The sequence below is a fragment of the Boleophthalmus pectinirostris genome, unplaced genomic scaffold, assembly GCF_026225935.1.
Source record: "Boleophthalmus pectinirostris isolate CB_2022bp ecotype Guang Dong unplaced genomic scaffold, ASM2622593v1 HiC_scaffold_16, whole genome shotgun sequence".
NCBI lineage: Eukaryota > Metazoa > Chordata > Actinopteri > Gobiiformes > Gobiidae > Boleophthalmus > Boleophthalmus pectinirostris.
Window position 1 is genome coordinate 8,217,410 of NW_026571095.1, and position 22,923 is coordinate 8,240,332.

General features: G+C 39.1%; 1 protein-coding gene across 1 annotated transcript in view; it reads left to right on the forward strand.

Annotated features, from left to right (window-relative positions):
• Window positions 1-22,530, forward strand: part of nectin4b (nectin cell adhesion molecule 4b) — a 53,105-nt gene extending 30,575 nt beyond the window's left edge. The window contains exons 5-11 of the mRNA XM_020922208.2: window positions 8,801-8,918; window positions 15,146-15,297; window positions 16,477-16,642; window positions 17,696-17,771; window positions 18,556-18,615; window positions 20,053-20,232; window positions 22,051-22,530. Of these exons, the coding sequence (XP_020777867.1) occupies window positions 8,801-8,918; window positions 15,146-15,297; window positions 16,477-16,642; window positions 17,696-17,771; window positions 18,556-18,615; window positions 20,053-20,232; window positions 22,051-22,377 (1,079 nt within the window). The 3' untranslated portion in view covers window positions 22,378-22,530. The remainder of the gene's footprint in view (window positions 1-8,800; window positions 8,919-15,145; window positions 15,298-16,476; window positions 16,643-17,695; window positions 17,772-18,555; window positions 18,616-20,052; window positions 20,233-22,050) is intronic.
• Window positions 22,531-22,923: the final 393 nt, after the last annotated feature.

A 22,923-nucleotide genomic window follows, 5' to 3' on the forward strand; every position in this document is an offset into this window, starting at 1 on the left:
TGTGAGTCTGAGTTTCTGAGGTGAAGGGGGAAAGACTTCCAGAGGGTTTGGGCAGCCGTGGCAAATTCTCGGTCCCCCAAGGTTTGGTGCTTTGGTTTAATTGTGGGAGAGAGGAAGTTTGAGTTGGCTGACCAGAGGTGGTGGGAGGGACAGTGGGGCTGGAGGAGTCTTGCTTAAGGACACTTTAGGCACTCAGTCTTCCCAGAAATCACCCATCCTACTACTAATCAGGCCCAGTCTTGCTTAGCTTCGGTGATCTGATGAGATCAGACAGGCTTTGACATGGAGGTTTGGCCACAAATTGGAGGTGAAAGACAGGTCAAAATTCTGTTGAAAATTTCTGTTTAACATCCACATTGCAGGTGTCTTGACCTGGTTTCTGGTTGACCTCTGTAATTACTGGGCCTATTTACACATCCTATTGTAACTGATTGCACCAGAGAGTTGCTGATTCAAATCCAGTTGTAGCGTGTTACTGTGTCCATGGGTAAGGTCAGGTGTCAAAGCAGAGTTCTAGAGTTCATTGTGAATATTATGAGGATATTAGAAAGTCATTTGAAAGTGCCATTTACAAAGCCAATCGTGTTTTTACCGCCAGTGATTTTCTGTTGGAGAGGAGTCTGAACTCACTAGCTGTTTAATTAGCACCATTATCGTGATCCATGACACAGGAGCTCATCCACCCATACATTAGCCTCTTTACACACCTTACTTAGACCCATAATTATGGACCTGAAATTTCTCTGATGAACTTTTTGTGCTCTTTGTTATTACATCCTTGTACCCAAACAAATGCACAGTGTTATTATCTTGTAGTGTGGTCAAGATACTAAAACTTCAAAGTCTCTTTCAGTTCTAATAGACTCATTCAGCTTCCTGTTACATGACGACTATTAACCATTCAAATGATTGGCTCTAATATTTTGTTTCAAATTGTTAATCGCTATGACAACAGTCCTACTTTTCCAATATTCTGAAACCCATTGATACCAGATCATGATTTCACAGTTATGATTAAAGCGGACCTATCATGCAAAATTGTCTTTTTAGAGCTTTTAACCATTTCAAAGTCAGACGCCATTTTGACGATCAACTCCTGTTCTGCTCTGTACTTACTTTGATCTTCAATTTTATTTTCTTTATCTGGGAAATGTGTAGGATTCTACGTTGCGTAGTTGTTTTGGTTTCGCTATTGTGATGTGCAGCTGCCGATTGGAGCAACTAATAATGATCATTTCCCTTGTGGATCAATAGTTTGTCTAAGTCTAAGCTATCCATAGGAGGTGCCCACAACTTCACGACCCTTTGTTGTGATGATGTTTACGGTGATGACTGCTCCCATTGAGCGCCACAATTTTCTAAACAGAAGCCAATTATTGTTGCTTTAATTGAATAATGGAATTTAAAATGTGCAAACACCATGATCCACAGGTGTCATAAATCATGAGTGTATGGCAGACACAGTCACACCTTACATTTATTGAATTACAGGTGGTTTTATCAGACCTGTAACTTGGTCTGATTTTGTCTCCATGAAGATAGAAAGGTTCAGTGTCATACTGTGAAACATTCCAGACAAAGGAAGACAAGAATTTGATGGACCCCCACCAGAAAAAGTTACAGGATCCACCTTTAAATAATAGAATGCAAATTTCTACACAAAACAAGAACCACTGATTTGATATTGCCATCTGACCTTATACTAGTTCTAAGAAAAAATTTTATTAAATGATTCAGGAAAGATCTAATCACGTTTCATCTTGTCTTCATACTGCTCTGATGAGTGTCTAGTTTCAGCACTAGTTTCACCAGAGACTATTATCTGGGAGATGATTTTTAATATGATAACAATCTTAATGTAGTGTTAATGTTTTTAAATGGTGATGCTTCATCACCAGAAGTGTGACATTCCAGGTTGAACACAGTCATCTACCAACCATTCTGTAAACAACGGCCAACCTCTGTCTAATTTACACAGTAGTTCTAATAAACTGACAGATAAAAATATAAGATGCCACATTAATTTTTTTGTGTGTGTGTTTCTGTATGTATGTATGTGACACACACACGCGGGGTGTCCTTTTACACTGGAAACCCACTTTGTATCTTTAGCTACTATTTTAAAAGCAAATATTAGTTTAGTTTATTTATTTAAAGGTACATTGTGTAACTTTTCAGGTGGAGTCCATCAAATACTTTACACAATGTAGATGTTATTGCTTATTGCTTTGTCTTGAATGTTTCACAATATGATATTAAACCTTTCTATCTTCATGGAGCCCAAACCAGAGAGAGTAACGGGTCAGATCTGTGGAGCGGCAACCCCGCTCACCGTCAGAATGCCTGTTTTTCTAGAGATTTTTGAGCTATAAATCCACCTGTAATTGAATAAATGTAAGGTAGAGCTGTTTAATATCATTGTGGAACATTCCAGGCAGAGCAATGACATATTCATAGAACCAAGCAGGTGACGCACCCCCAAGCAAAAAGTTACACAGTCTTACATTGTCTGTTCAAACCTCAAACCAATAAAAATGTTTGTATTAAAGATCCTATATTATGCAAAAAATGACTCTTGTGAGCTTTAAGCCATGTTATAATCCTGTTACCTCCTCAAAAACAGACCTGGAGTTGTGTTTTGTAATCCTTTATTATTATCCCCTCTACATCTGTAAAGCTTAAAATTCTTTGTTGCACCTTGTGATGTCAGGTAGTGGTAGTTTTCATCTATTTTTTAGCTTTAGTTCAGTAGAGATTGGTATTTCCAAGGCTGAAATTATCCAAATGATTCTAGTGACGGTGCATGGACTTCCTGTATTAACACATGACATCACAAGTTGGAACGTGTTTTTCGTTTGAGAAAAGAACTCAACCTAAATATGCTGGACTTGTGTATTAAACATGTGTGAATGAAACAAGACACAACTCCAGGTCTATTTGTGGTGAGGAAACAGCATTAGAAAGTAACATAGATCAGAAAATGGCATAATATGGGCCATTTTAAATAAGACAAGTTTATCTAAAGGTACACATTGGGATTCCGATGCTGAAGGAGCAATGACGGGATACAACAAGGTGGAATCTGCAGCTGTGAGATAATTATGGGAGTCAAACAGGCCTGTCTCTGTGTATGTGAGAGCCGCTACAGTGAGACGTGAGGAGGCGGACAGCGGCACAAAGCTCTGTTTACTCAGCCTGACCTCGCTCTGTGATGAATGTGAGAGAAGTCTAAACATTAAACTCTATTGACAGGTTTAAGCTCTGGGAAACACTATAAGTAATGACATACTGGATAGAATTAGACTGTAGAATATAGTGAGGACTGATGGTAAAAACATCTATATCCTGTTGGCATTCTTTTGTTTTTGTGATGTCGTAGCATTGGTAATAATTAATGTTTTGTGTATAAGTTTTTGTTGGGAACTCGTCAACTTCTTGTTTTTATGGAGATGTCGTTGCTCTGCCCAGAATGTTCCACAGTATGACTTTAAACAGCTCTACTTGCTTTTAGTAAAGTACAGGTGGTTTCATAGCTCAAAAACACCTAGAAAAACAGGTATTCTGACTGTGAGCGGGGTCGCCTCTCCACAAATTTGACCTGTAACTTGTTCTGGTCTCCATGAAGATAGAAAAGATTAATACCATACTGCAATAACATCTCCATGGAGAAAAGCATTTGACGGACCCTCCCCCAGAAAAGTTACACAAAGCATCTAAGTCGTAATATATGTAAGGAAAATGGGTAAACGATAAAATTAAGCTACACTCCAAATGCAACTGCAGATATGTTTTTGATAAAGAAAAGGCATTATAACTCTACAGATCTGTAAAGCATAATATGGGCTTTTTAAAATATGAATTGCTTTGACAATTATAGGTAATTAAAGTCACAATATGTCACTTTTCAGACAAAAAATAGAAAGTAAAAGGAGTTTTCTTTCAATGAAAAACATGCGCCTTGCTGTTAAAGGCATTACATCTCCACGAACCTGACTCTTACTTGGCCTGGACGAGGGCCTTCTGCTTGTTGTCATGGTAGTGTTGTTCCTTTGGTTGTTGTTAAGCATTAAATGATTTAAGCATTGGATTTATATTTTGCCTTTCAACATACTCTGAGCTCTTTACAGTGCATTATTCATTCACTCCACACTCAGAGGTGGTAAGGTGTTACAGCTACAGCTGCCCTGGGTCAGACTGATGGAAGTGAGGCTGCCCATCTGCGTCCCACCAACAACTCACACACCACATTCATACCACGGGTCCATGTTTGGAGACCCGTACATGCCCGCACCCACGCAGCACAGCACCAGACCTGCCCGTTAATCCGTGATGATATCAAGGTTAAATCCACATTAACATTCCACACGTTACCTGCCCGTGCCTGTGATAAACTGGGGTCAGCACATTAGTCCGACAGCCCAATAGTCCAGGAATAAACCAGGACTAAACCAGAACTGAACCTACGCCATGTCATTGGCGAATTATAAATATATACACGCCACAACCACCGAGCCGATGGACCAGGACTGGACCAGGACTGAACCAGGACTGAACCAAATTGAACCAGGACCAGATCATGTCTAAACCATGTCTAAACCATGTCTAAACCAGGTCTAAACCAGGTCTAAACCAGGTCTAAACCAGGGCTAGACCAGGGCTAGACCAGGGCTAGACCAGTGTCATTAGCATAAATATATACATGCCGCAACTGCTGACCCGATCACCAGGACTACACCAGGATGGGACCAGGTCTAAACCAGGACTAAACCAAGACTTAACCAGGTCTGAACCAGTACTAAACAAGGACTTAACCAGGTCTGAACCATGACTAAACCAGGACTAAACCAGGAGCACAGCCGCCAAGCTGATCCCCTCTGTCCATCGTTTCAGGAAAAGACCAGGAAATGGCACTTGTTCCCAGGGCAACGGACACCCTGGACGCGCGTCAGGTATTTTTCTCCCGTTTGACGCTGATTTGATTCTCCTGACCCGCCCGTGTGTAATCACTACCCGCCCTCATACCTGTCCATAAAAGTCCATAAAATTCCATAACATTAAAACCCGCCCATTTCAGCAACTATTTACCTCTAAGTACCCGACCTGGTGTAGGACTCAGATTCATACTAATCCATGAAGTGTCTTGCCAAAGGATACAAGTATTTTGGCGCCCCACTGTCTGTAAACGTCCACGGTGTGACATAAAGTGTGCCTGTGTCTGAGGAGTGTTGTTTTAACCTTGTTTACATGGAAACCATCAGGTGACTTCTTGGGTGTTGTGACTGTTTCTTGGTTCATCACGTGGAGCCAGTTACTTTGTTGACATAAATATTCTCTTCAACACAAAGGCTACTCACAATGTGCCCTTCTGCTCTTGAGCAAAACACTTCCACTGTGTCTGTAAAGAGTGAATGAATCATGCGGCGAATAGGAAAACAGCTCTGATTGTTGAAAAAACCCTGCTTAAGACGAACGCATTATTCTTATTAGTGAGTCACAGGAAGGACATTGTTGAAGCAGTGCTAATTATAAGCTAGCTCCAAAGCCTCTGGGACAGGTTCAGCTGCATTCTGCTCTCGCCGATGCTAATGCTAGAGGATCGAACGCACAATGAATGCAGCTCTGTAGGATTTCCTTATTTCGTAAAAACATTGTTGGAATGTATTTTCTAACATTGTGTAATAACGTATTCGGCATTTATCATTTCGACATTTGACATTTAGAATTCATTTATCTTTAAGGTGGACGACACAGCCTTTCTGGCGCCACTGGTTTGTGCTTGTCTCCATGGTGATGGTATTGCTTTGCCTGGTATATTCCATGGTATGGCATTAAACACATTTACTTTTATCCATTATGAGTTTGCATTTGCTTTTACACTTTTTTTTTTTTTTACACTATACCAGAGCCAAGTTTTGACGTGACCACAACAACTAGCATGCTAACCCTGCACTGATGACACAATGATTTACTTTTTTTTTTTTTTTTGACATACTGTGCTTTTTAATAAGAACTGATTATACAATTTATCTGTTCTGGGGCTCAAAAACTAGCCTGATTTATCAGCAGGTTTCACTTCATGGAAACCATCTGACCTCGCAGCATTAGGATTTGTTCACTCGACAATAGGCAGGTACTTTTTTTTTATTGGACCAATCACTGCTGTTTGGTTGTGACGTATGTAATGCACCAAATCCCAATAATGTCTTTCCCCTTGATAAAATTCACCAAACATTCTCTTTGTTCCAGCTTTAAATCCTTGAACTCGGGAATGGTTGCCAAAACAGATTGTATGTCTTCGTCTACATCCATCTCAACCACTTTGTTTACTGTTGTGCTGTTCCACAAAAGGGACACAGACAGACGCTTGAGTTTGACGTCATGGCTTCACAGCTCTTCGCTGATTGGCCAGTGCGCGGTCTACAACTTCCGGGGTTCTTACAGACCGTCTAGTGTATTCTGATTCTTGACCTAGTGGCTGGAGAGAAATGAAATTGAGCGGAGGCACTAGGTGGCACCAGTCTGGCTACTCAACACCATGAAAAAAAGAAAAAACAATGCTTGAGGTGCACAACTTTCTCACTTTCTTTCTATGGATATGTCATTGCTCTGCCTGGACTGCTCCAGAGTGTGACATTAAACAGCTCTACCTTACATTTATTAAGTTTTATAGCTCAAAAATCTCTAGAAAAACAGGCATTCTGACTGTGAACGGGGTTGCCTCTCCACAGATCTGACCTGTAACTTGGTCTGGTTTGGTCTCCATGAAGACAGAAAGGTTTAGTGCCATATAAACAAAAATACAATAATTCTCTCTGTAAATAGAGTAGGGTTGCCTCTCTCCACAGATCTGACCTATAATGTACCCTACAGTTGTCTCCCTTGACCTAGAAAGGTTTAATCTTCTTCGTAGAACATTCTAGACAAAGCAATAACATCTCCATGAAGAAAAGCATTTTACGGAGCCTCCACCAGAAAAGTTACACAATGCACCTTTAAATTAATCTTTTTAAAGGTTCTGTTTAGGTTTTGGTTGTTGAACTATAATGCAAAATTGTGTAACCCTAAATATACACATTATACACATTAAAAAACAAATATTATGCAAAATGTAATTGACGCTGGTTCCAGTAATCCTCTGAAGAAAGTCCTCTGAGCTTTACTAAACTTTTGAAAATCCAGTTTGATATTTCCTGTGTTTGTGATGTAATAGATAGAAGCCTTGTGCAGTTTTTAAGTCCATAATTCATCTCTGGATTCGTTTGAAGCATTTTTGGCTCAAATCATGTTCATTACCGTTGCATGTTTACATGAACGTGTCTGAACATGTTGCCCATTACAAAATGAAATTGTTTTCGCAGTGATAATTCTCTGAGTAAATGACAAGCTGCACCAGATCAGAGTATGGGAGGATGGGGAGCACTGAGGCTGGGAAGTTAAAAAGGTTTTTTACTTAGACATTATTTTAAGGGTGTATTGTGCAACTTTTCAGGTTGCGGGTCTGCTACCACAGAGAAGCTATTGTCTTGTCAGCAATGTTCCACAATTGCCACGTTTCCATGAGAAAAATAATTTAATTCTGCATAAAAATGAATTCCACTTATAATACCATGTAAACAAACACTTCATTCCTAATGAAAATGATGATTCAGAATTAAACTTAATAAGTAAGTGGGTGGTTTATTCTGATTTTAAAGCCAAATTAATTTTATCCTCATTCATGTAAATGTTTTTTTTTCTTAAAAATAATTCCGGTTGATTAGCACATGCTCATTGGGTCACCCCTCTGACGCAATCCGGATGATCCGGCTCCACCAGTCCTTGCTTCGGACTTCCATCCACGTCTCTTTAGATTTGTGAGGGGATTGTGGGAGTGGACTGAAGTAGAGCAGCCATTGACTCAGTTCGTCTTCTTCCTCCCTTCTCCGACACTCTTCCCTTCTCCTCCTCAGCTGACAGACATAAAGCGTGATGAGAGAATTCTCCAGCTGCCATTCAATTATCATCAGAATGACGGTAAAAGTTTGGATCATGTTTTGTGTCCGTGGTGTAACGACAAACCGAGATTGCAAAAAGCCGATAGCAGCTGAAGTGTGTGTTTTCTTCCATTAGACGTAAATATGTTTGTGTCTCTGTCCAATCAGAACAGTTCCCCACCCCCAGAGGTTGAGTAGAATTAAATAAAGGCGATTTAATGTGTTTTCAGGACAATTAATTTGGAATAAAAAAAAAACATCATGTAAACGTGGTCATTATGGTATTAATGAGATGTTATTGCTTTGCCTGGAATGTTCCACGGTATGACATTAAACATACACTTCTGCATTTCTGCAATTTCTTCTGTGAATAGGGACGACTCTCCACAGATCTGAACTGTAATGTAGCGGATTGCTGTAACCTGCTCGTCTCCTTCATGATAGAGAGCTTTAATCTATACTGTGGAACATTCCAGACAAAGCAATAACATTTCTATGGAGATAAGCAGATGGCAGAACCTCCACTAGAAATGTTAAGCAGTGCACCTTTTACAAAAAAAACAAAAGAATATGTCATCAAAACTGGCCACAAGCAGCCACATTCACACAGACAAGTTGGGGTGTCTTGCTCAAGAGCACTAAAGCAGTAACTTTTTAGTAGTTGCAATTGAACCATTGACCTTTGCATTAGTGGGAAATAGTCTATACCCTCTGTGTTCTGAATGTTCCCTTGTTATTTATCTTGCTTAAGGACACAACAGCACTGTGAAATAACAGTAGTGTGAATTGAACCCCAGCCTCTCTGACTGTTTCCTTGTCGTTTCCAGACCCTCCAGAGGTGAAGATCGTGGCCGGGTCGGGGGACTGGTTTGTGGGGATGGAGAAGGCTGAGCTCCAGTGTGAAGCCCAGGGACAACCTCCAGTCTCCAACGTCACATGGAAATGGTACGAACATACAACTTTACACTACTTAAGAATATCATATCAGGGCTAGACCAGGGACTAGACGGGGGACAAGACCGGGGATCAGACCAATTACTAGACCAGGAACCAGAGCTGGGACCAGACCAGGGATCAGACCAGGTGACTAGCACGGGGACTAGCACGGGGACTAGACTAGGATTTAATCATCAGTACTTAACTGGGCTCAAACCAGGACAACCGTAAATTACCCTTTTTTTATTTTTTATTTTTATTTAGATCTTGGATCCAGACTTGGTTAGTCCTGGTTAAGTCCTGGTTGAGTCTAGGTTTCATTCTGGTTTAGACCTGGTTTAGTCTTGGTTTCGTTCTGGTTTAGTTCTGGTTTAGTCCTGGTTTAGTCCTGGATTTGTCCTGATTAAGTCCTGGTTTAGTCTTGGTTCAGGTGAGAGTTTTGCTGTGACTGTAAAGCTAACAACAATTAGCATGCTAACAGTGGACTTCCTGATTTTTTGACAATACCTTGTTTTCTAATAAGATCTGCTTATACAGTATATCTTATCTGGGGCAAGACAATTTTTGCAGCATGGGGGAAAAACAGGTACAGGGGCTTTAAACGTGCACCATGTAACTTTTTGGTTGGGGATCCATCATTGCTTTGGCTGGAATGTTCCACAGTAAGGCATTAAACAACTGTACTTTACATTTATTCAAATGTATAATTTTATTCCACAGATCTGACCTGTAACTTGATCTGGTTTGGTCTCCATGAAGATAGAAAGGTTTAAAGCCATACTGTGAAACATTCCAAACAAAGCAGTAACATATCTCCACCAAAAATGTTACACAATGCTCCTTTAAAAGATTCTATATTACGTCATGTTATAATGTTGTTACCTCCTCAAAAACATAACTGGAATTGTGTTTTGTTTCATTCACACGTGTTTGAGTAACCCTTTATTATTAGTCTGTCTATATCCCCAAAGCTCAAAATCCTTTGTTCCACCTTGTGATGTCATGAAGCTATAATTTGAAGTTAACAGCTACCTTTTGTCTTTTGTTCTGTAGAGATTGGCAATTCCAGGGCTGAAATTATCCAAATGATTCTTATGAAGGTGTATGAAGTTGGAAAAAAAAAAAAACAGAAAAAAAAACTGTGGAGCACTTCCTGTATTACTGTATGACATCACAGGGTGGAACAGAGTGTTTTCAGTTTGAGAGAAGAGCCTAAATATGCAGGGTTTGTGTGTTAAACATGTGAATGAAACAAAACACAACTCCAGGTCTGTTTGTGATGAGGAAACGGCATTGGATCAGAACATAGCATAATATGGACCCTTCAGACTGTTGAGTAATATTGACCCATAACACAGCACATAAGGCTATCCACACACACACACACTCACACACACAAGGGGACAGCTCTCTTCTCTCTGCGTTACCGTTAAAACTGCCGTGAGCCTTTCTTTGTGAAGAGTCCCAATTATTTCAGAATAAAAGCTTCGGCGTTTGGAGTCAGGTTTCTCAAAAGGAACAGAGGCATTTTCACACGAGGAGCAGATGAGCGGGAGACGAGAGATAAGCTTTTAATCACAGCCCTGCCTCGGATAAGACTCGGTAATGCAGCTAAAATACAGGGTGATTCTAATTAGAGACACTGAGCCGCTACAGACACGAGCAGGCCCATGGGATAACACAGAGAGAGAGAGAGAGAGGGAGCCATGTTAGAAAGGTAAATAAAATGTTTCAAACGCTATTTTGAATCAATACGGAATAGACTCGATACTCAGTAATGATTCTGATACTAAAAACAGTCTTTCGTAGTACTTTCTTTTCTGTTCCTGTGTGGTCTTATATGTGTTTGATCCCTCAGGTGTCCAGGCAGGTTCCATAGTGCTCCATGGGTGTATACTAGTCTATGTGCTCTTATACACAGCAAAAACCGGAGGGTTAAAATTTCAGGGTTGTTTTTAACACAAAAAGTGTTATTTTAACTATTTGAAAGTTAAATGGGGGTTTGAGTTGGGGTTATTTGCCAGAGTTGATATGGTTGAAGTTAATTCAACTTCCCCTAGTGTTCATTCAACACTTGGGTTAATTTGGCAGCTCCCACACACCACTTCAAACTCCCATGAGAGAAGATCAGTCTGAACCAGTTTTGTACAGAATTTCATCTTAAATTAACTAAAATAAAACACCTCTGTGTGTTGTTTCTCTCTCAAAAATGTTAATATAACTCATAATTTTGGGGTTAAAGAGGAACTTTGGTCCAGTGTTACTTAATTAACATTTTTAAAAACGTAAAAATTAACTGTAGAACAGATAGGACTCATATAAACTATGAGAAAATGTTAAAACAGATTCTGTGTGAGTCAGTTTTAACGCTCCACTTTTTTGCTGTGGTCTTGTTCTGATACAGCTCAAGATCATTCTAAAGCAATAGGCTCTATTCACATAACCATATCCACCTAGTGCCTCCACTCAGTTTAATTTCTCTCCAGCGACTAGGTCAGGAATTCGAATACACTAGACGGTTTGCAAGAACCCCGGAAGTTGTAGACTGCACACCGGCCAATCAGCAAAGAGCTGTGAAGCCATGACGTCAAACTCCCAAGATGGATGTAGAAGAAGCCATATTTTCTGTATTTGCAACGATTCCCCAGATCGAGGATGTAAAGCCGGAACAAAGAGAATGTTTGTTGAATTTTATCAAGGGGAAAGACGTTATTGTCCTTCTTCCTACGGGATTTGGTGCATTACATGCATCATGACCAAATAGCAGCAATTGGTTAAATAAAAAAAGTACCCGCCTACTGTCGAACGAACGAATCCTAATGCTGCGAGATCAGATGGTCAGATGGTTTCCACAAAGTGAAACCGGCTGATGAATTGGGCTACTATTCACGCTTACCAGAAGACATTTGGAAACATGCAGGTGACAACAAGTGTAGTTTCCGACACTGGGTCTGTGATAAAACCATGGATTCAGCAGCAGCGTCTTCACAACCTGCCAAAGCTTTCCGTGGGGGACGGGACTCTAATCACATTTTTGATGTGACTCACAGGCAGCTGGTTGGAACTGTTAATCTGCCAAATATATCGAAACGCAATGACATCTTTTTTTTTTTTTATAATACACAAATGAATATGCAATTTATAAAAGGAAAAACAGGAATACAGTGACATCAAGGTGAAGAAAACCGGGCCAACTCATGGCCAACCGGGCCATGAGTTCCTATCGCTAGCAGAGCCCAAAGGAAGTCGTCATCCGCATATTTCCAAATGTCTGCCGGTTATGTGATGTAAGTGTGAATAGAGCCCATTCAGGAAAGGTTAATTTCTGTCCCGTGAATGTGACTTTTTTAGTATCGATACCTGCTCAAATGAGTAGTTTTGATACCACTTTATTATTCATTAGTTTCAGATTTTTTTATACTTTCTATAACCCTGAATAGAGTAGATTTATACTGTTTTATTTAAGGAAAAAACATTAAATTCATTGTTGTTATTGTTTTGTTTTTTTCTATTTATTCTATTTTCCCCTTTAAATTTCTTTCTTTTCTACTGGTTTTGGTTCCCTTCATCTTTTTTGGGCTGACTTCTTCAACAAGGGATATGTCTTCAACAACTAACAGAATAAATTCTAGACGTTTTTTTTTTTTTATGTTTTACTGTGAAATATTCAAGGCAGAGCAATAACCACAGAGACGATTGGGTGGCAGATGTTTTTTTACTCCACGATTTACACATTTAGTCAAACTTAATGAACAGCTTTACTCCTTTGACCTCCGCAGACTCATTACTGGTCTTATCTGGGTGATTTCGAAGCGTCTCTCCTCTGCTTAGATCCTATCTCCTCTCAGGCGATTCTAAAGCCACAGACAGTAAAGCTAGGTGGAGTTTTGGGAGCAGAAATTCGAGCTGGTCTTTTTTGGAGCTAAACTGTAGCTAAGTGTCCACAAATCCCAGCAACCTGACCCTCTCTGTGGAGTAGAACCAGAAACCGCCTCTCCTTTGTATGTTCTGCAGGTTTCAAGTCCATTCATTTAAACTGTGACAGGGCCCATAGTGCAGGAGCATGGGGAGAACAGGTGGAACACAGCAGCACAAGAGAGATTTAAAGCTGCATTGTGTCACATGCAAACCAGACCATGTTACAGGTCAGAGCTGTGGAGAGGCGACACCGCTCACAGTCAGAATGCCTCTTTTTCTATGTATTTCTGAGCAATAAAACCACCTGTAATCAGAGGTGCAGTGGGTGTGGTACGCGGGGGTACGCTGTCCACCCACTTCCTCCGACGTGAGATATAAAAAAATAATAAATATAAAATACCTACAACTTAAATGTCAAAGCAGAGCTATTGGCAATGGTGAAAACAACCTGCTGTAGTCCTGGTTTAGTCCTGGTTTAGTCCTGGTTTAGTCCTGATGTAGACCTGGTGTAGATCTGGTGTAGACCTGGTGTAGTCCTGGTTTAGTCCTGGCTTAGTTCTGGTTCAGTCCTGGTTTAGACCTGGTTTAGTCCTGGTTTAGTCCTGGTTCAGTCCTGGTTTAGTCCTAATTGAAACCTGATTTAGTCCTGGTTTAGTCCTGGTTTAGACCTGGTTTAGTCCTGGTGTAGTCCTGGTTTAGTCCTAGTTCAGTCCTGATTTAGTCCTGGTTTAGACCTGGTTTAGTCCTGGTTTAGTCCTGGTTCATGTATGATTTATGTTTTCTAGGTGATTATGAACGTCGTTAATGTTAATGACATGATTCCGCCTCATTTTGAGTTAAAAAACAAACAAACAAAAAAAACATAAAATATTACAGATTTTTACTGGGCTTTTTAAAATAAATTTATTTTCATTTTAAAGGTAGATAGATAGATCATCACATCGATGGCGTCACAAATCGTGTACCCCCACTTAAAAAATCCCCACTACACCACTGTCTGTAATTAAATACATGTAACGTTGAGCTGTTTTAATGTCATACTGTGGAACATTCCAGGCAGAGCAATCACATATCCATAGAAACAAGACGGTGACGGACCCCAACCAAAAAGTTACACCGAAATTTGGGTGTATTATGTCATTTATGGATTCATTATATTATATCCATGGCTTATTTTATTTATTTTTTGAATTGTTGCCTTTGTTTCTTTATCTCAAAAGTGTGTACTACAGATAAAATATTAGATTTTTGCCATCTTAAAAACAGATTTAGTTCACTTGAAACAGTTTGTAGTAGTCCAACGTTCTTCCTCACTTACTTACCTTGTGCATTCAAAGCATCCTAATTATTCACCATGATGAGTTTCAGGCTACTTTTATATGATGACAGTCTGAACAGAAGATGCAAAAGTGGCATCGCGTCTTCACTTTATTTTTCTGAGTTTAGACAAGTGTTTTCAGGAGGAAATCTGCGTGCATATGGTGATGCAAAAGTGTGTTGAATGCGATTGTGTATGCATGTCAGGTGGCTCGGTGGTAACGCTAGGTGGTGATGTATGGGACGTAAACGTGTACACGACTTGAGCAGATCTGACTAGAGTTTTGCATCTCGGGCAGTGTAGTCGGAAACGCTACGGTGGAGCGTATTCAACTTTTCCACTCTGGAGGGTGGTTTTAGATTTTTGTGTTTTTAAGTTTAGATTTTTGTGTTTTTAAGCCCCAAAACCACTGTCACCATCTAAACGAAAGGCACCTCCAATGCCCTAAAAGTGCTTTACATAACTTTCAGAACCCACAACGTTACCGTAAATCAAACTAGCATGTTAACAGTGCATGTCCTGATTCTCTGGCAGTAAAACCTTTTATTATTAGATGCAGGAAGCACACAGCTGACTTATTTTGACTTCTGGAGCTGCTTATACAATACATCTGTACTACATGACAAGACATGTTTTGCCCCAATGTAATTTCACTAATATACACAAGCTGCTATCTCCTATTTGTGCCATTCCCAAACCTGGATAAAGTCTCACCAGGAAGGGCATCCGAGCTTACCACTGCATTACAAGGCTTGTTACTTGATTTAAAAATATATATTATTAGTGTGGGAACACTCCAACACAATTCTGTACTACTATATAATATAATATAATAGCATACATTCCAGAGCTATTCGAGAACTAGTGGGACTTTTTCTCAACATATCGAGGCTGTATTTAATTTCATATCCAGATGTCTCTCAGCTCTTATTTCCTGGTTTAAGTCTCATGTTTTGTTTCTCGTGTCACTAAAGTTCATGCATGTGTTTGTGTGGAGCAGGAAAGGAGGGGCCCTGCCTCAGGAGGCGCTGGTGATTGGGACCAAACTGGTTTTCAAGCGCGCCCTGCGTCTGAATGACAGTGGAGTGTACGAGTGTGTGGCTCTGAACGCTGCAGGACCCGGGAGGACAGAGTATGAGTTCACTGTGGCAGGTGAGAGAAACACTGCCCTCTGGTGGTAAAACAACAGGACTTAGACTTAGACAAACTTTATTGATCCACAAGGGAAATTATTTGGACACAGTAGCTCACACATCACAATATAAAATAATAACAAAGAGCAAAAATATAAATGGTAAAATAAATTCCAAATAAGTAGCAAAAAAAGATGGCAAAAGACGGGTGTCAAATAAGACAAAATTATATAAATGTAAACGTACAAGTCAAAATAAAATATAAAGATAAGTAATAAAATATAAAAATAAAAAATAAAATAGAAAGATAAGTAATAAACTGTTTTAAAAAAATCACAGCTTTAAACTAGAGGTTTAGTGCAACCACAGGAAGACAGTGCAACAATGATAACTGACAGGACATAGGGTTATCTGTTACATAAGGGTGAGTTGTTGTACAGTTGTAGGAAGTATTATATGAGTATGGTATGAATGTAGGCCTGTGTCTCTCACTGTTTGAGTGGAGGACTTCATGCAGGATTTATTTTTCTTTGATTATTTGACAAATCAAACAATTATTTTGATTCTACATTCAGATTTTGTAACCAAAATTAAAGCTGAAATAGGATGAATGGAGGCTAGACAGATTATTAACAAGTAAAGTGAATAATTGATTTATTTTTTTGCATTTTATGCTCAATTTGGTCAATTATTTTATTTTACTTTTATTTTACCCAAGAGAGACCTGCCCAGGTAGCTGCCAACACAATACAAAACAAAACAAAACAGTCAAATCACAAAGTATCACATTATAAAAAGGAGGTGGTACCTCCTACCATCACCTGCTTGTTTCTATTGATATGTCATTTCTCTGCCTGGAATGTTCCACAGTATGACATTAAACACCTTAATTTACATTTATTCAATTACAGGTGGTTTTATAGCTCAAAAATACCTAGAAAAACTGTCAGTGCCTGTCAGACCTGTAACTTGGTCGGGTTTGGCAAGATTGAAAGGTTTAATGCCATACTGTGAAACATTCCAGACAAAGCAAAAACATCTTCATGGAGAAAAGTGCAAAAAATTTGATGGACTCTCCACCAGAAAAGTTACACAATGCAACTTTACACCCAATGAATACACTTTTTCTACATGATTTTCTGTTATAGCCTGTTTGTGTGTTTTTGTTGTAATCCTAAACGAGCTCTTCTTTTTCCAGAGCGTTCCTTTCGTATGGCGGACCTGGGAAGCGACAACTTCCTGTTGATCATGATCGGGGCAGGGGCGGCGCTTCTGGTGCTGGTCATGGTTGTGGTCATCGTCCTGGTGAATCGACATCACAAAAACAAACACAAGAAACTGGAGCTGGAGCTCAGCGAGAAAACGTGAGACTCAAAACTGCCCCCACTGTATAATATGTGTTCAGTGTATTTAAACTAAAGACTGAGACTAAAGTGGAACTAAACCTGGCACAGAACTTGAGTAATGTCTTGTAGTATGGCTGATTCAGTTATAATAATTTTAAAAAAGACTTAAATTTAACAAGTATAACAGCAAATAAAAATACAGACTTACCAAAGACAAAACTGGGACTAAATCAAAGCTAATTTTTAAAGGTGTATTATGTAACTTTGTGGTTGGGGGTCTATCACATGCTTGATTCTATAGATATAAAAGTGAAAAAAAATGCATAGCACACTCAGATGACCAAGCTTTTTTAATTTTACAGTATACTGTGGTTCAAAGCAAGAGAAATTATCTGATGAAAGTTTTTTGTCAATGTTATTTAAATTTTTTTTTAAAAGCGTTTGGACATCGACCATCTGAGTGTGCTCTGCATTTTTTTCACTTTTATATTGTTGTTCCTTGCATTTGCACCTAGAAATTTGGTGTGCGTTTTCTGTTTCATTTGTTTCTATGAAGATTTTGGAGTAATTTTGGAGTCATTGCTCTACCTGGAATGTTCCACAGTGTGACATTAAACAGCTCTACCTTACATTTATTCAATTACATATGTTTTTATAGCTCAAAAATACCCAGAAAAACAGACACTGTGACTGTGAAAGGGGTCGCCTCTCCACAGATCTGAAGTGTAACTTGGTCTGGTTTGGTCTCCATGAAGATAGAAAGGTTTAATGCCATACTGTGAAACATTCCAGACAAAGCAGTAACATCTTCATGGAGAAAAGCATTTGACGGACCCTCAAACAGAAAAATTACACAAAACAATAAATAAGGAAAACTGCTTTATTGGACAGTGTGATTGTGTGTGGGGGTTATTGTGATATATTGAGTATGTTGCTGTAAATATTACTACAGTTCATGTGTTAATTCCTCTATGAAACTGTGCCACTCGTTTCTTTTTTGTTGTTGTTGTCGTTGTTGTTGTTTTTTGATCTGTTATTTGCTGAATCCTGTTTTGCTGCTGTTATTTTCAGGGAGGAAATAAACTCTCTGTCCAGACAAACATCCCTGAGACGACTCAACTCGGTCAGCACCGACCCCAGAGTCCAGGTAATGTGAGGAATAAATATACACAATAATGTTCTGGTCACTTTTCTTTAGTAAAAAATGCAATGTCTCAATGAAAGACTTAAAGGACACAAGATATGAGGTAAATGTCTTCAAGTCAAACATAGCTTTTACTGGTAACGATTCTAATGCTGATTTATTCTTAATTACAAAAATTTGTTTTATAATTTGATGTTTTGATTATTCTCTAATCAGAAAGCAGAATGAGCCTCACATTTCTGTTGCCAGTTTCAATGGTGAAATCCATTGTATTTAAACCTAAAATGCCTCTCTGATATGAACGGTCACTCCCTAAACCCAGCTCCTGCACCAGTCATGAGTCAGTGCTAGTGCAGCCTCTGCAACTCAGGAAAAGAATTCTGGAGGTGTTGAGCTTTCATATAAGGTCTGTCCATAAACTGAGAGTGAGGCACACTTGGATGTGTCTCCATCTGCACGTTCAGACTCTGGAGACACAGGTTCAGTTGTGATTGTAGTGCATATTTTCATTGTTAAAAATGACACCTTTCACTGTTAAGGACAGCTTTAATTCACTCATTCGATTCTCAGATTTTTACTTTTTATATTGACCCAAATAATGATTTGCCTCAGCCCCTGGGCATGCTGGGGTATTAGTTAAAGCAGTGGCCATTTTGTGTCTAGTGTCCATAATTACAGCTTGGTGTCTTCTAAATCCACTGTCTCCAAAAGAGTCCATGTCTGTATTTGTTATAATGAGGTGTTTAAGTGTTCGTTTGTGACGTCGTGTCTCACCTTCTGTGTTCAGCCTGAAGATTACGCCCTGCTCCGAGTAGACAGCAGAATGAAAAACAGTCAAATGTCTCTGGTGAGTTCAGTGACCTCAGTATAATCTGTAATTATGACACTGTTCTGAGCCATTAAGACCCATGGTTCATTAAAGTCCTGTGTTACACTAAATCCACTTTTACTCCGCTTTTAGCCTTGTCGTACTAAAGCCACCTCCCTGGATCCTCTCAGAGCTCAAAACATTTTGTGACATCATTAAGTGCTAATCAAGGACTTGTTTTTAAACTCAACTGACCTTAGCCAGACTTAATATTTCAGGTTGCAAAGGACCTCCCATGCAATGCAGCTCAAAGTTTGTGGCTATTGCTTTTAGCTTTATTTAAACTGCTTTATTTGCTCTTACACCAGTGGAAAGCAACTTCTGATGTTTTACATATATAGAAGAAAGGACATCTGACATTAAAAAAAAAATCTACTTTTAAGCAAATCAGGGAGACTAGAGACAGAGATGTATTTTTGCAGTAATTGCAGAAGTTAAAATCTGAGATGTAAGTTATTTAAAGGTACACTGTGGGGGGTCAAGTATTTGCTACATGGAAACCCTTGAAAATGACTGGTGTTTTAATAGCTTTAAAAAGCCTTGTAGAGTCACCTGCTTGTCTCCACAGAGATAGGAAAGTTAATGCCACACTGGAGAATGTTATAGGGAATGTGATACTCTCTCCACAGAAACCAGAAAAGTTTAAGTAGACCTTTTAACTTGAGACTTTTAACAGATCTAGTTCAATTTAAACAGTTTGCAGTTGTCTAAAGTTCTTCCTCACTTCCCTTCTGCATTCAGAGCATCCTAATTACTCTCCATGATGAGTTTGTAATAAACAAAGACCGATATATTGTTTGGCCGATATATTGAGCTGATATTTGGACTTTTTAGCACATTGTCTATGGACGTGAAAACTTTAGCACAGGCCACTATTTAGTTTTGGTCGATTTGCTGACTAAAAATACACACAAACCTTATTTTCACACTTTATTAAGCGTAAAATGTGACTACACAGGTCCCTTATGGGTTTGTGGTAAAAGAAAATGGCAGTTTGTAGTAAATTTAAATAGGATAATTTGAGGAAAATAATCAACATCGGCTCTATATATCGACTCAAAAATATCATCAGAGCTTATCGCTGTCAGTTGTTCTGGATCCTAAACAATCGGCATCGATATCAGCCACGATAAAAACCCATATCTGTTGATCTCCTGTTTATAAGAGCTTTTCACAACTCTCAGAGACTGGAGCAGAGTTTTGCTGTGCTGGTAAAGCTAAAAACAACTTTAATGCTAACATGCACTTCCTGATTATCAAATAATAAAATAATTAGATGCAGACAGTACACAGTGGATACTTTGACCTCAAGAGCTGCTTATACAACAGATCTGTACTAGGGCAACACATTTTGCTCAAATACATGTGGAGAAGCTGGGATCATGGTCTTTAACTTTGATATTTTTGTAAACACAGGAGAGACCCATCTACAAAGGCAGCCAGGGGACTCTGACGGGGAAGTGGGGGCCCCCTGGTGGTGTGGAGGTGGATGAGCTGGGTCGCCCGGTGGTGTGGAGTGAGACAGAGATGGAGTCGGAGCGAGAGGAGAGGAGGAGGAGGGTGGAGTCCTATCTAAAGAGCAGCAATATGTCTCTGGTAAGAATCACACTGCACAACTCTGGTTTCTCATCAAAGGGGCCATTAAATTAACTTGCGTTCACTTGACTTCAAAACCATTATAAACTGGGGCTGATTCACTCATTTCTATCTATAAAGTTACACTGTTAGCATGCTAGTTGTTGTTGCAGTGGCGTAATGGCAAAACTCCCCTGTTATTGTTAGATTCTTTAAACTGAACTTGCCCAGATACTTAAATGCAGCGTACAAGTTGCTATAGTAACCGTACTTTGGACAAATATAATTTTTAAGATTCGTTCAGTTACATTTACTCTTGAAATATAAACTGTTTTACTGATAAATATGTGCTCAAAGTCTGTGGAAATTGTGTATTTAAACTGTTACTAAATGCAACTAGAATGCCTAGAATGTTCCACAGTATAGATTAAACTTATCTATTATGAAGGAGACAAGCAGGCCGCAGCACTACGCTACATTACAGTTCAGATCTGTGGAGAGGCACCCCTATTCACAGAAGGAATTTCATGCGTTTTGGCTGAAATTATATTTAGTTTGCATAGTATGTAATTTATTTTGCTATATGTAAATATTTGTAAAGTTCTGTGATCAATGTACATAAGCATCCACATCATTTTTGAAACTATGTCATGAACAGGGGTGGGTTACCATAAGTTTTTCTTCTTCCCACTCCTTTTCGAGAAATGTGCCTTTCTGTTGTTTACATGTAGTATGTGTATGATTATTGTTTCTCTTTTGGCACAAACTCAAAATAAAAAATAATCAGTCAGTCTCAATTAATCACATAACAATATTTGCCCCAAAAGCAACATTTATTTTATGTAAGTGAATTTTAGTGGACGACTTCATCAAATAATACACAGTCACTTTTAAACTCAAGCTCTTTTAATGTCAGGAAATATGTCTTGAAAATATAAATTGCTTTTCATTTCATAACAGTAGATAAAGGTGAGGTCCCTGTCCAAAACTGAAGAGACTGAAGTGCCATTTTGTCATTTGTTTGAGTTTGTACTGTCTTGTGTGTACTCGGACCAACAACTCCAGCAGTTTCTGTGCTCACTGTCACTTGTTTTGCATTAAATTGTATCGTAAGGTTGAAGTACTTCTATGATATGCAAACTCTTTTCTGCACAGTTTGCAATAAATGACGCCTTTGTCAATACTTCCATCAGGTAGCTTTTTAAATAGAAATTTACCAGCCAGTAGACCCAGAGCTGTTTCATGCTCCATTGTTGTCTCATTATAGATCCATGTGTTGTAGTCAGAACTGTGTGTGTCAATATAATTGGCGCACAATGACACAGTGCACTGACAAATGTTCTGCGTTATTTCCTGCGATAAAATGCGATAATATTTTTACTGCATTATTTTAATTAATGTCCCACCCCTAGTTTCTATGGAGATGTCATTGCTCTGCCTGTAATGTTCCGCAGTATGACATTAAACAGCTCTACTTTACATTTATTAAATTACAGGTGGTTTTATAGCTCAAAAATACCTAAGGAAAAAAAAGGCATACTGAGCGTGGTCGCTTGTCCACAGATCTGACCTGTAACTTGGTCTGGTTTGGTCTCCATGAAGATAGAAAGGTTTAAAGCCATACTGTGAAACATTTCTGACAAAGCCATAACATCTCCATTGAGAAAAGCATTTGACGGAGCCTCTGCCAAAAAAGTTGCACCTTTTAAGACAAATTAAAATTTAATGAGGGGAAAACTGAAACTACATTACTTTCCAACGTAGTCCCTGTATAATGTCAAAATAAACAAGGAATTTTACATAATATTTTAAAATCTGTTCTCTTCTCTCCTCTTGTAGGACTCTGGTCTGCCCTCCTCTCTGGTCCCTCTGAAGCCGCAGCCAGAGGAGGTCCTTGTCCCGTGTCGCCACGAAGAACTGCCCCACCTAAGACACGCCCCCTCGCCAAACCTAAGACACGCCCCCTCGCCAAACATTGAGTCATGGAGCCCATCTGCCCCGGGGCAAGTGGACGACGACACGGACAGCGGCACTTACCAGATCTCTGAAGCTTTAAACAACCATTTCTACTTTAGCAATGGGCAGCTCAGACCAAGACCGCACTCAAACGCTATTCTGCTCAACCCAAGTCGACCAAGCTCTGTCATACGCACTCAAAAAACTTAAAGGACTCCACAGAAAAACTACATTTGAACTATAGAGAATATATTAAATCACATTAATACTGTGTAACTTCACAGGGTGTTTGACAAGAGACCTATAGTAGTTGGAACACTACAAAAATTAGGGTCTCAAGTAAAAAAAAAAAAAAAAAAAGAATTCAGAATATCTATTTTGATTTGAAGAAGTTTAACTAGTTTAGAGGTATGAATGGTCTATTTTTGTATTGGATATGCATTATTTGAGGATTTAAGGAATTTCTGAGTTGTTTCGATTCTTTGTTTAATATTACAAGCTATATTTTTTGCCAATTTGGTCTAAAAGTAAGTGAAATTATGCATAATTGTAAGTTTGTGTTATTAAAAGGCCCGTATTTTGTAATTTTCTGATCTGTTATAATGTTGTTTCCTCATCACAAACAGACCAAGGTTTGTGTTTTGTTTCGTTCGCACACAAACCCTGCAGATTTACACTGAGTTCGTCTGTCAAACTGAAAACGCTCTGTTCCACCTTGTGATGTCATGTGGTAATATAGGAAGCTCTCCACTGTAT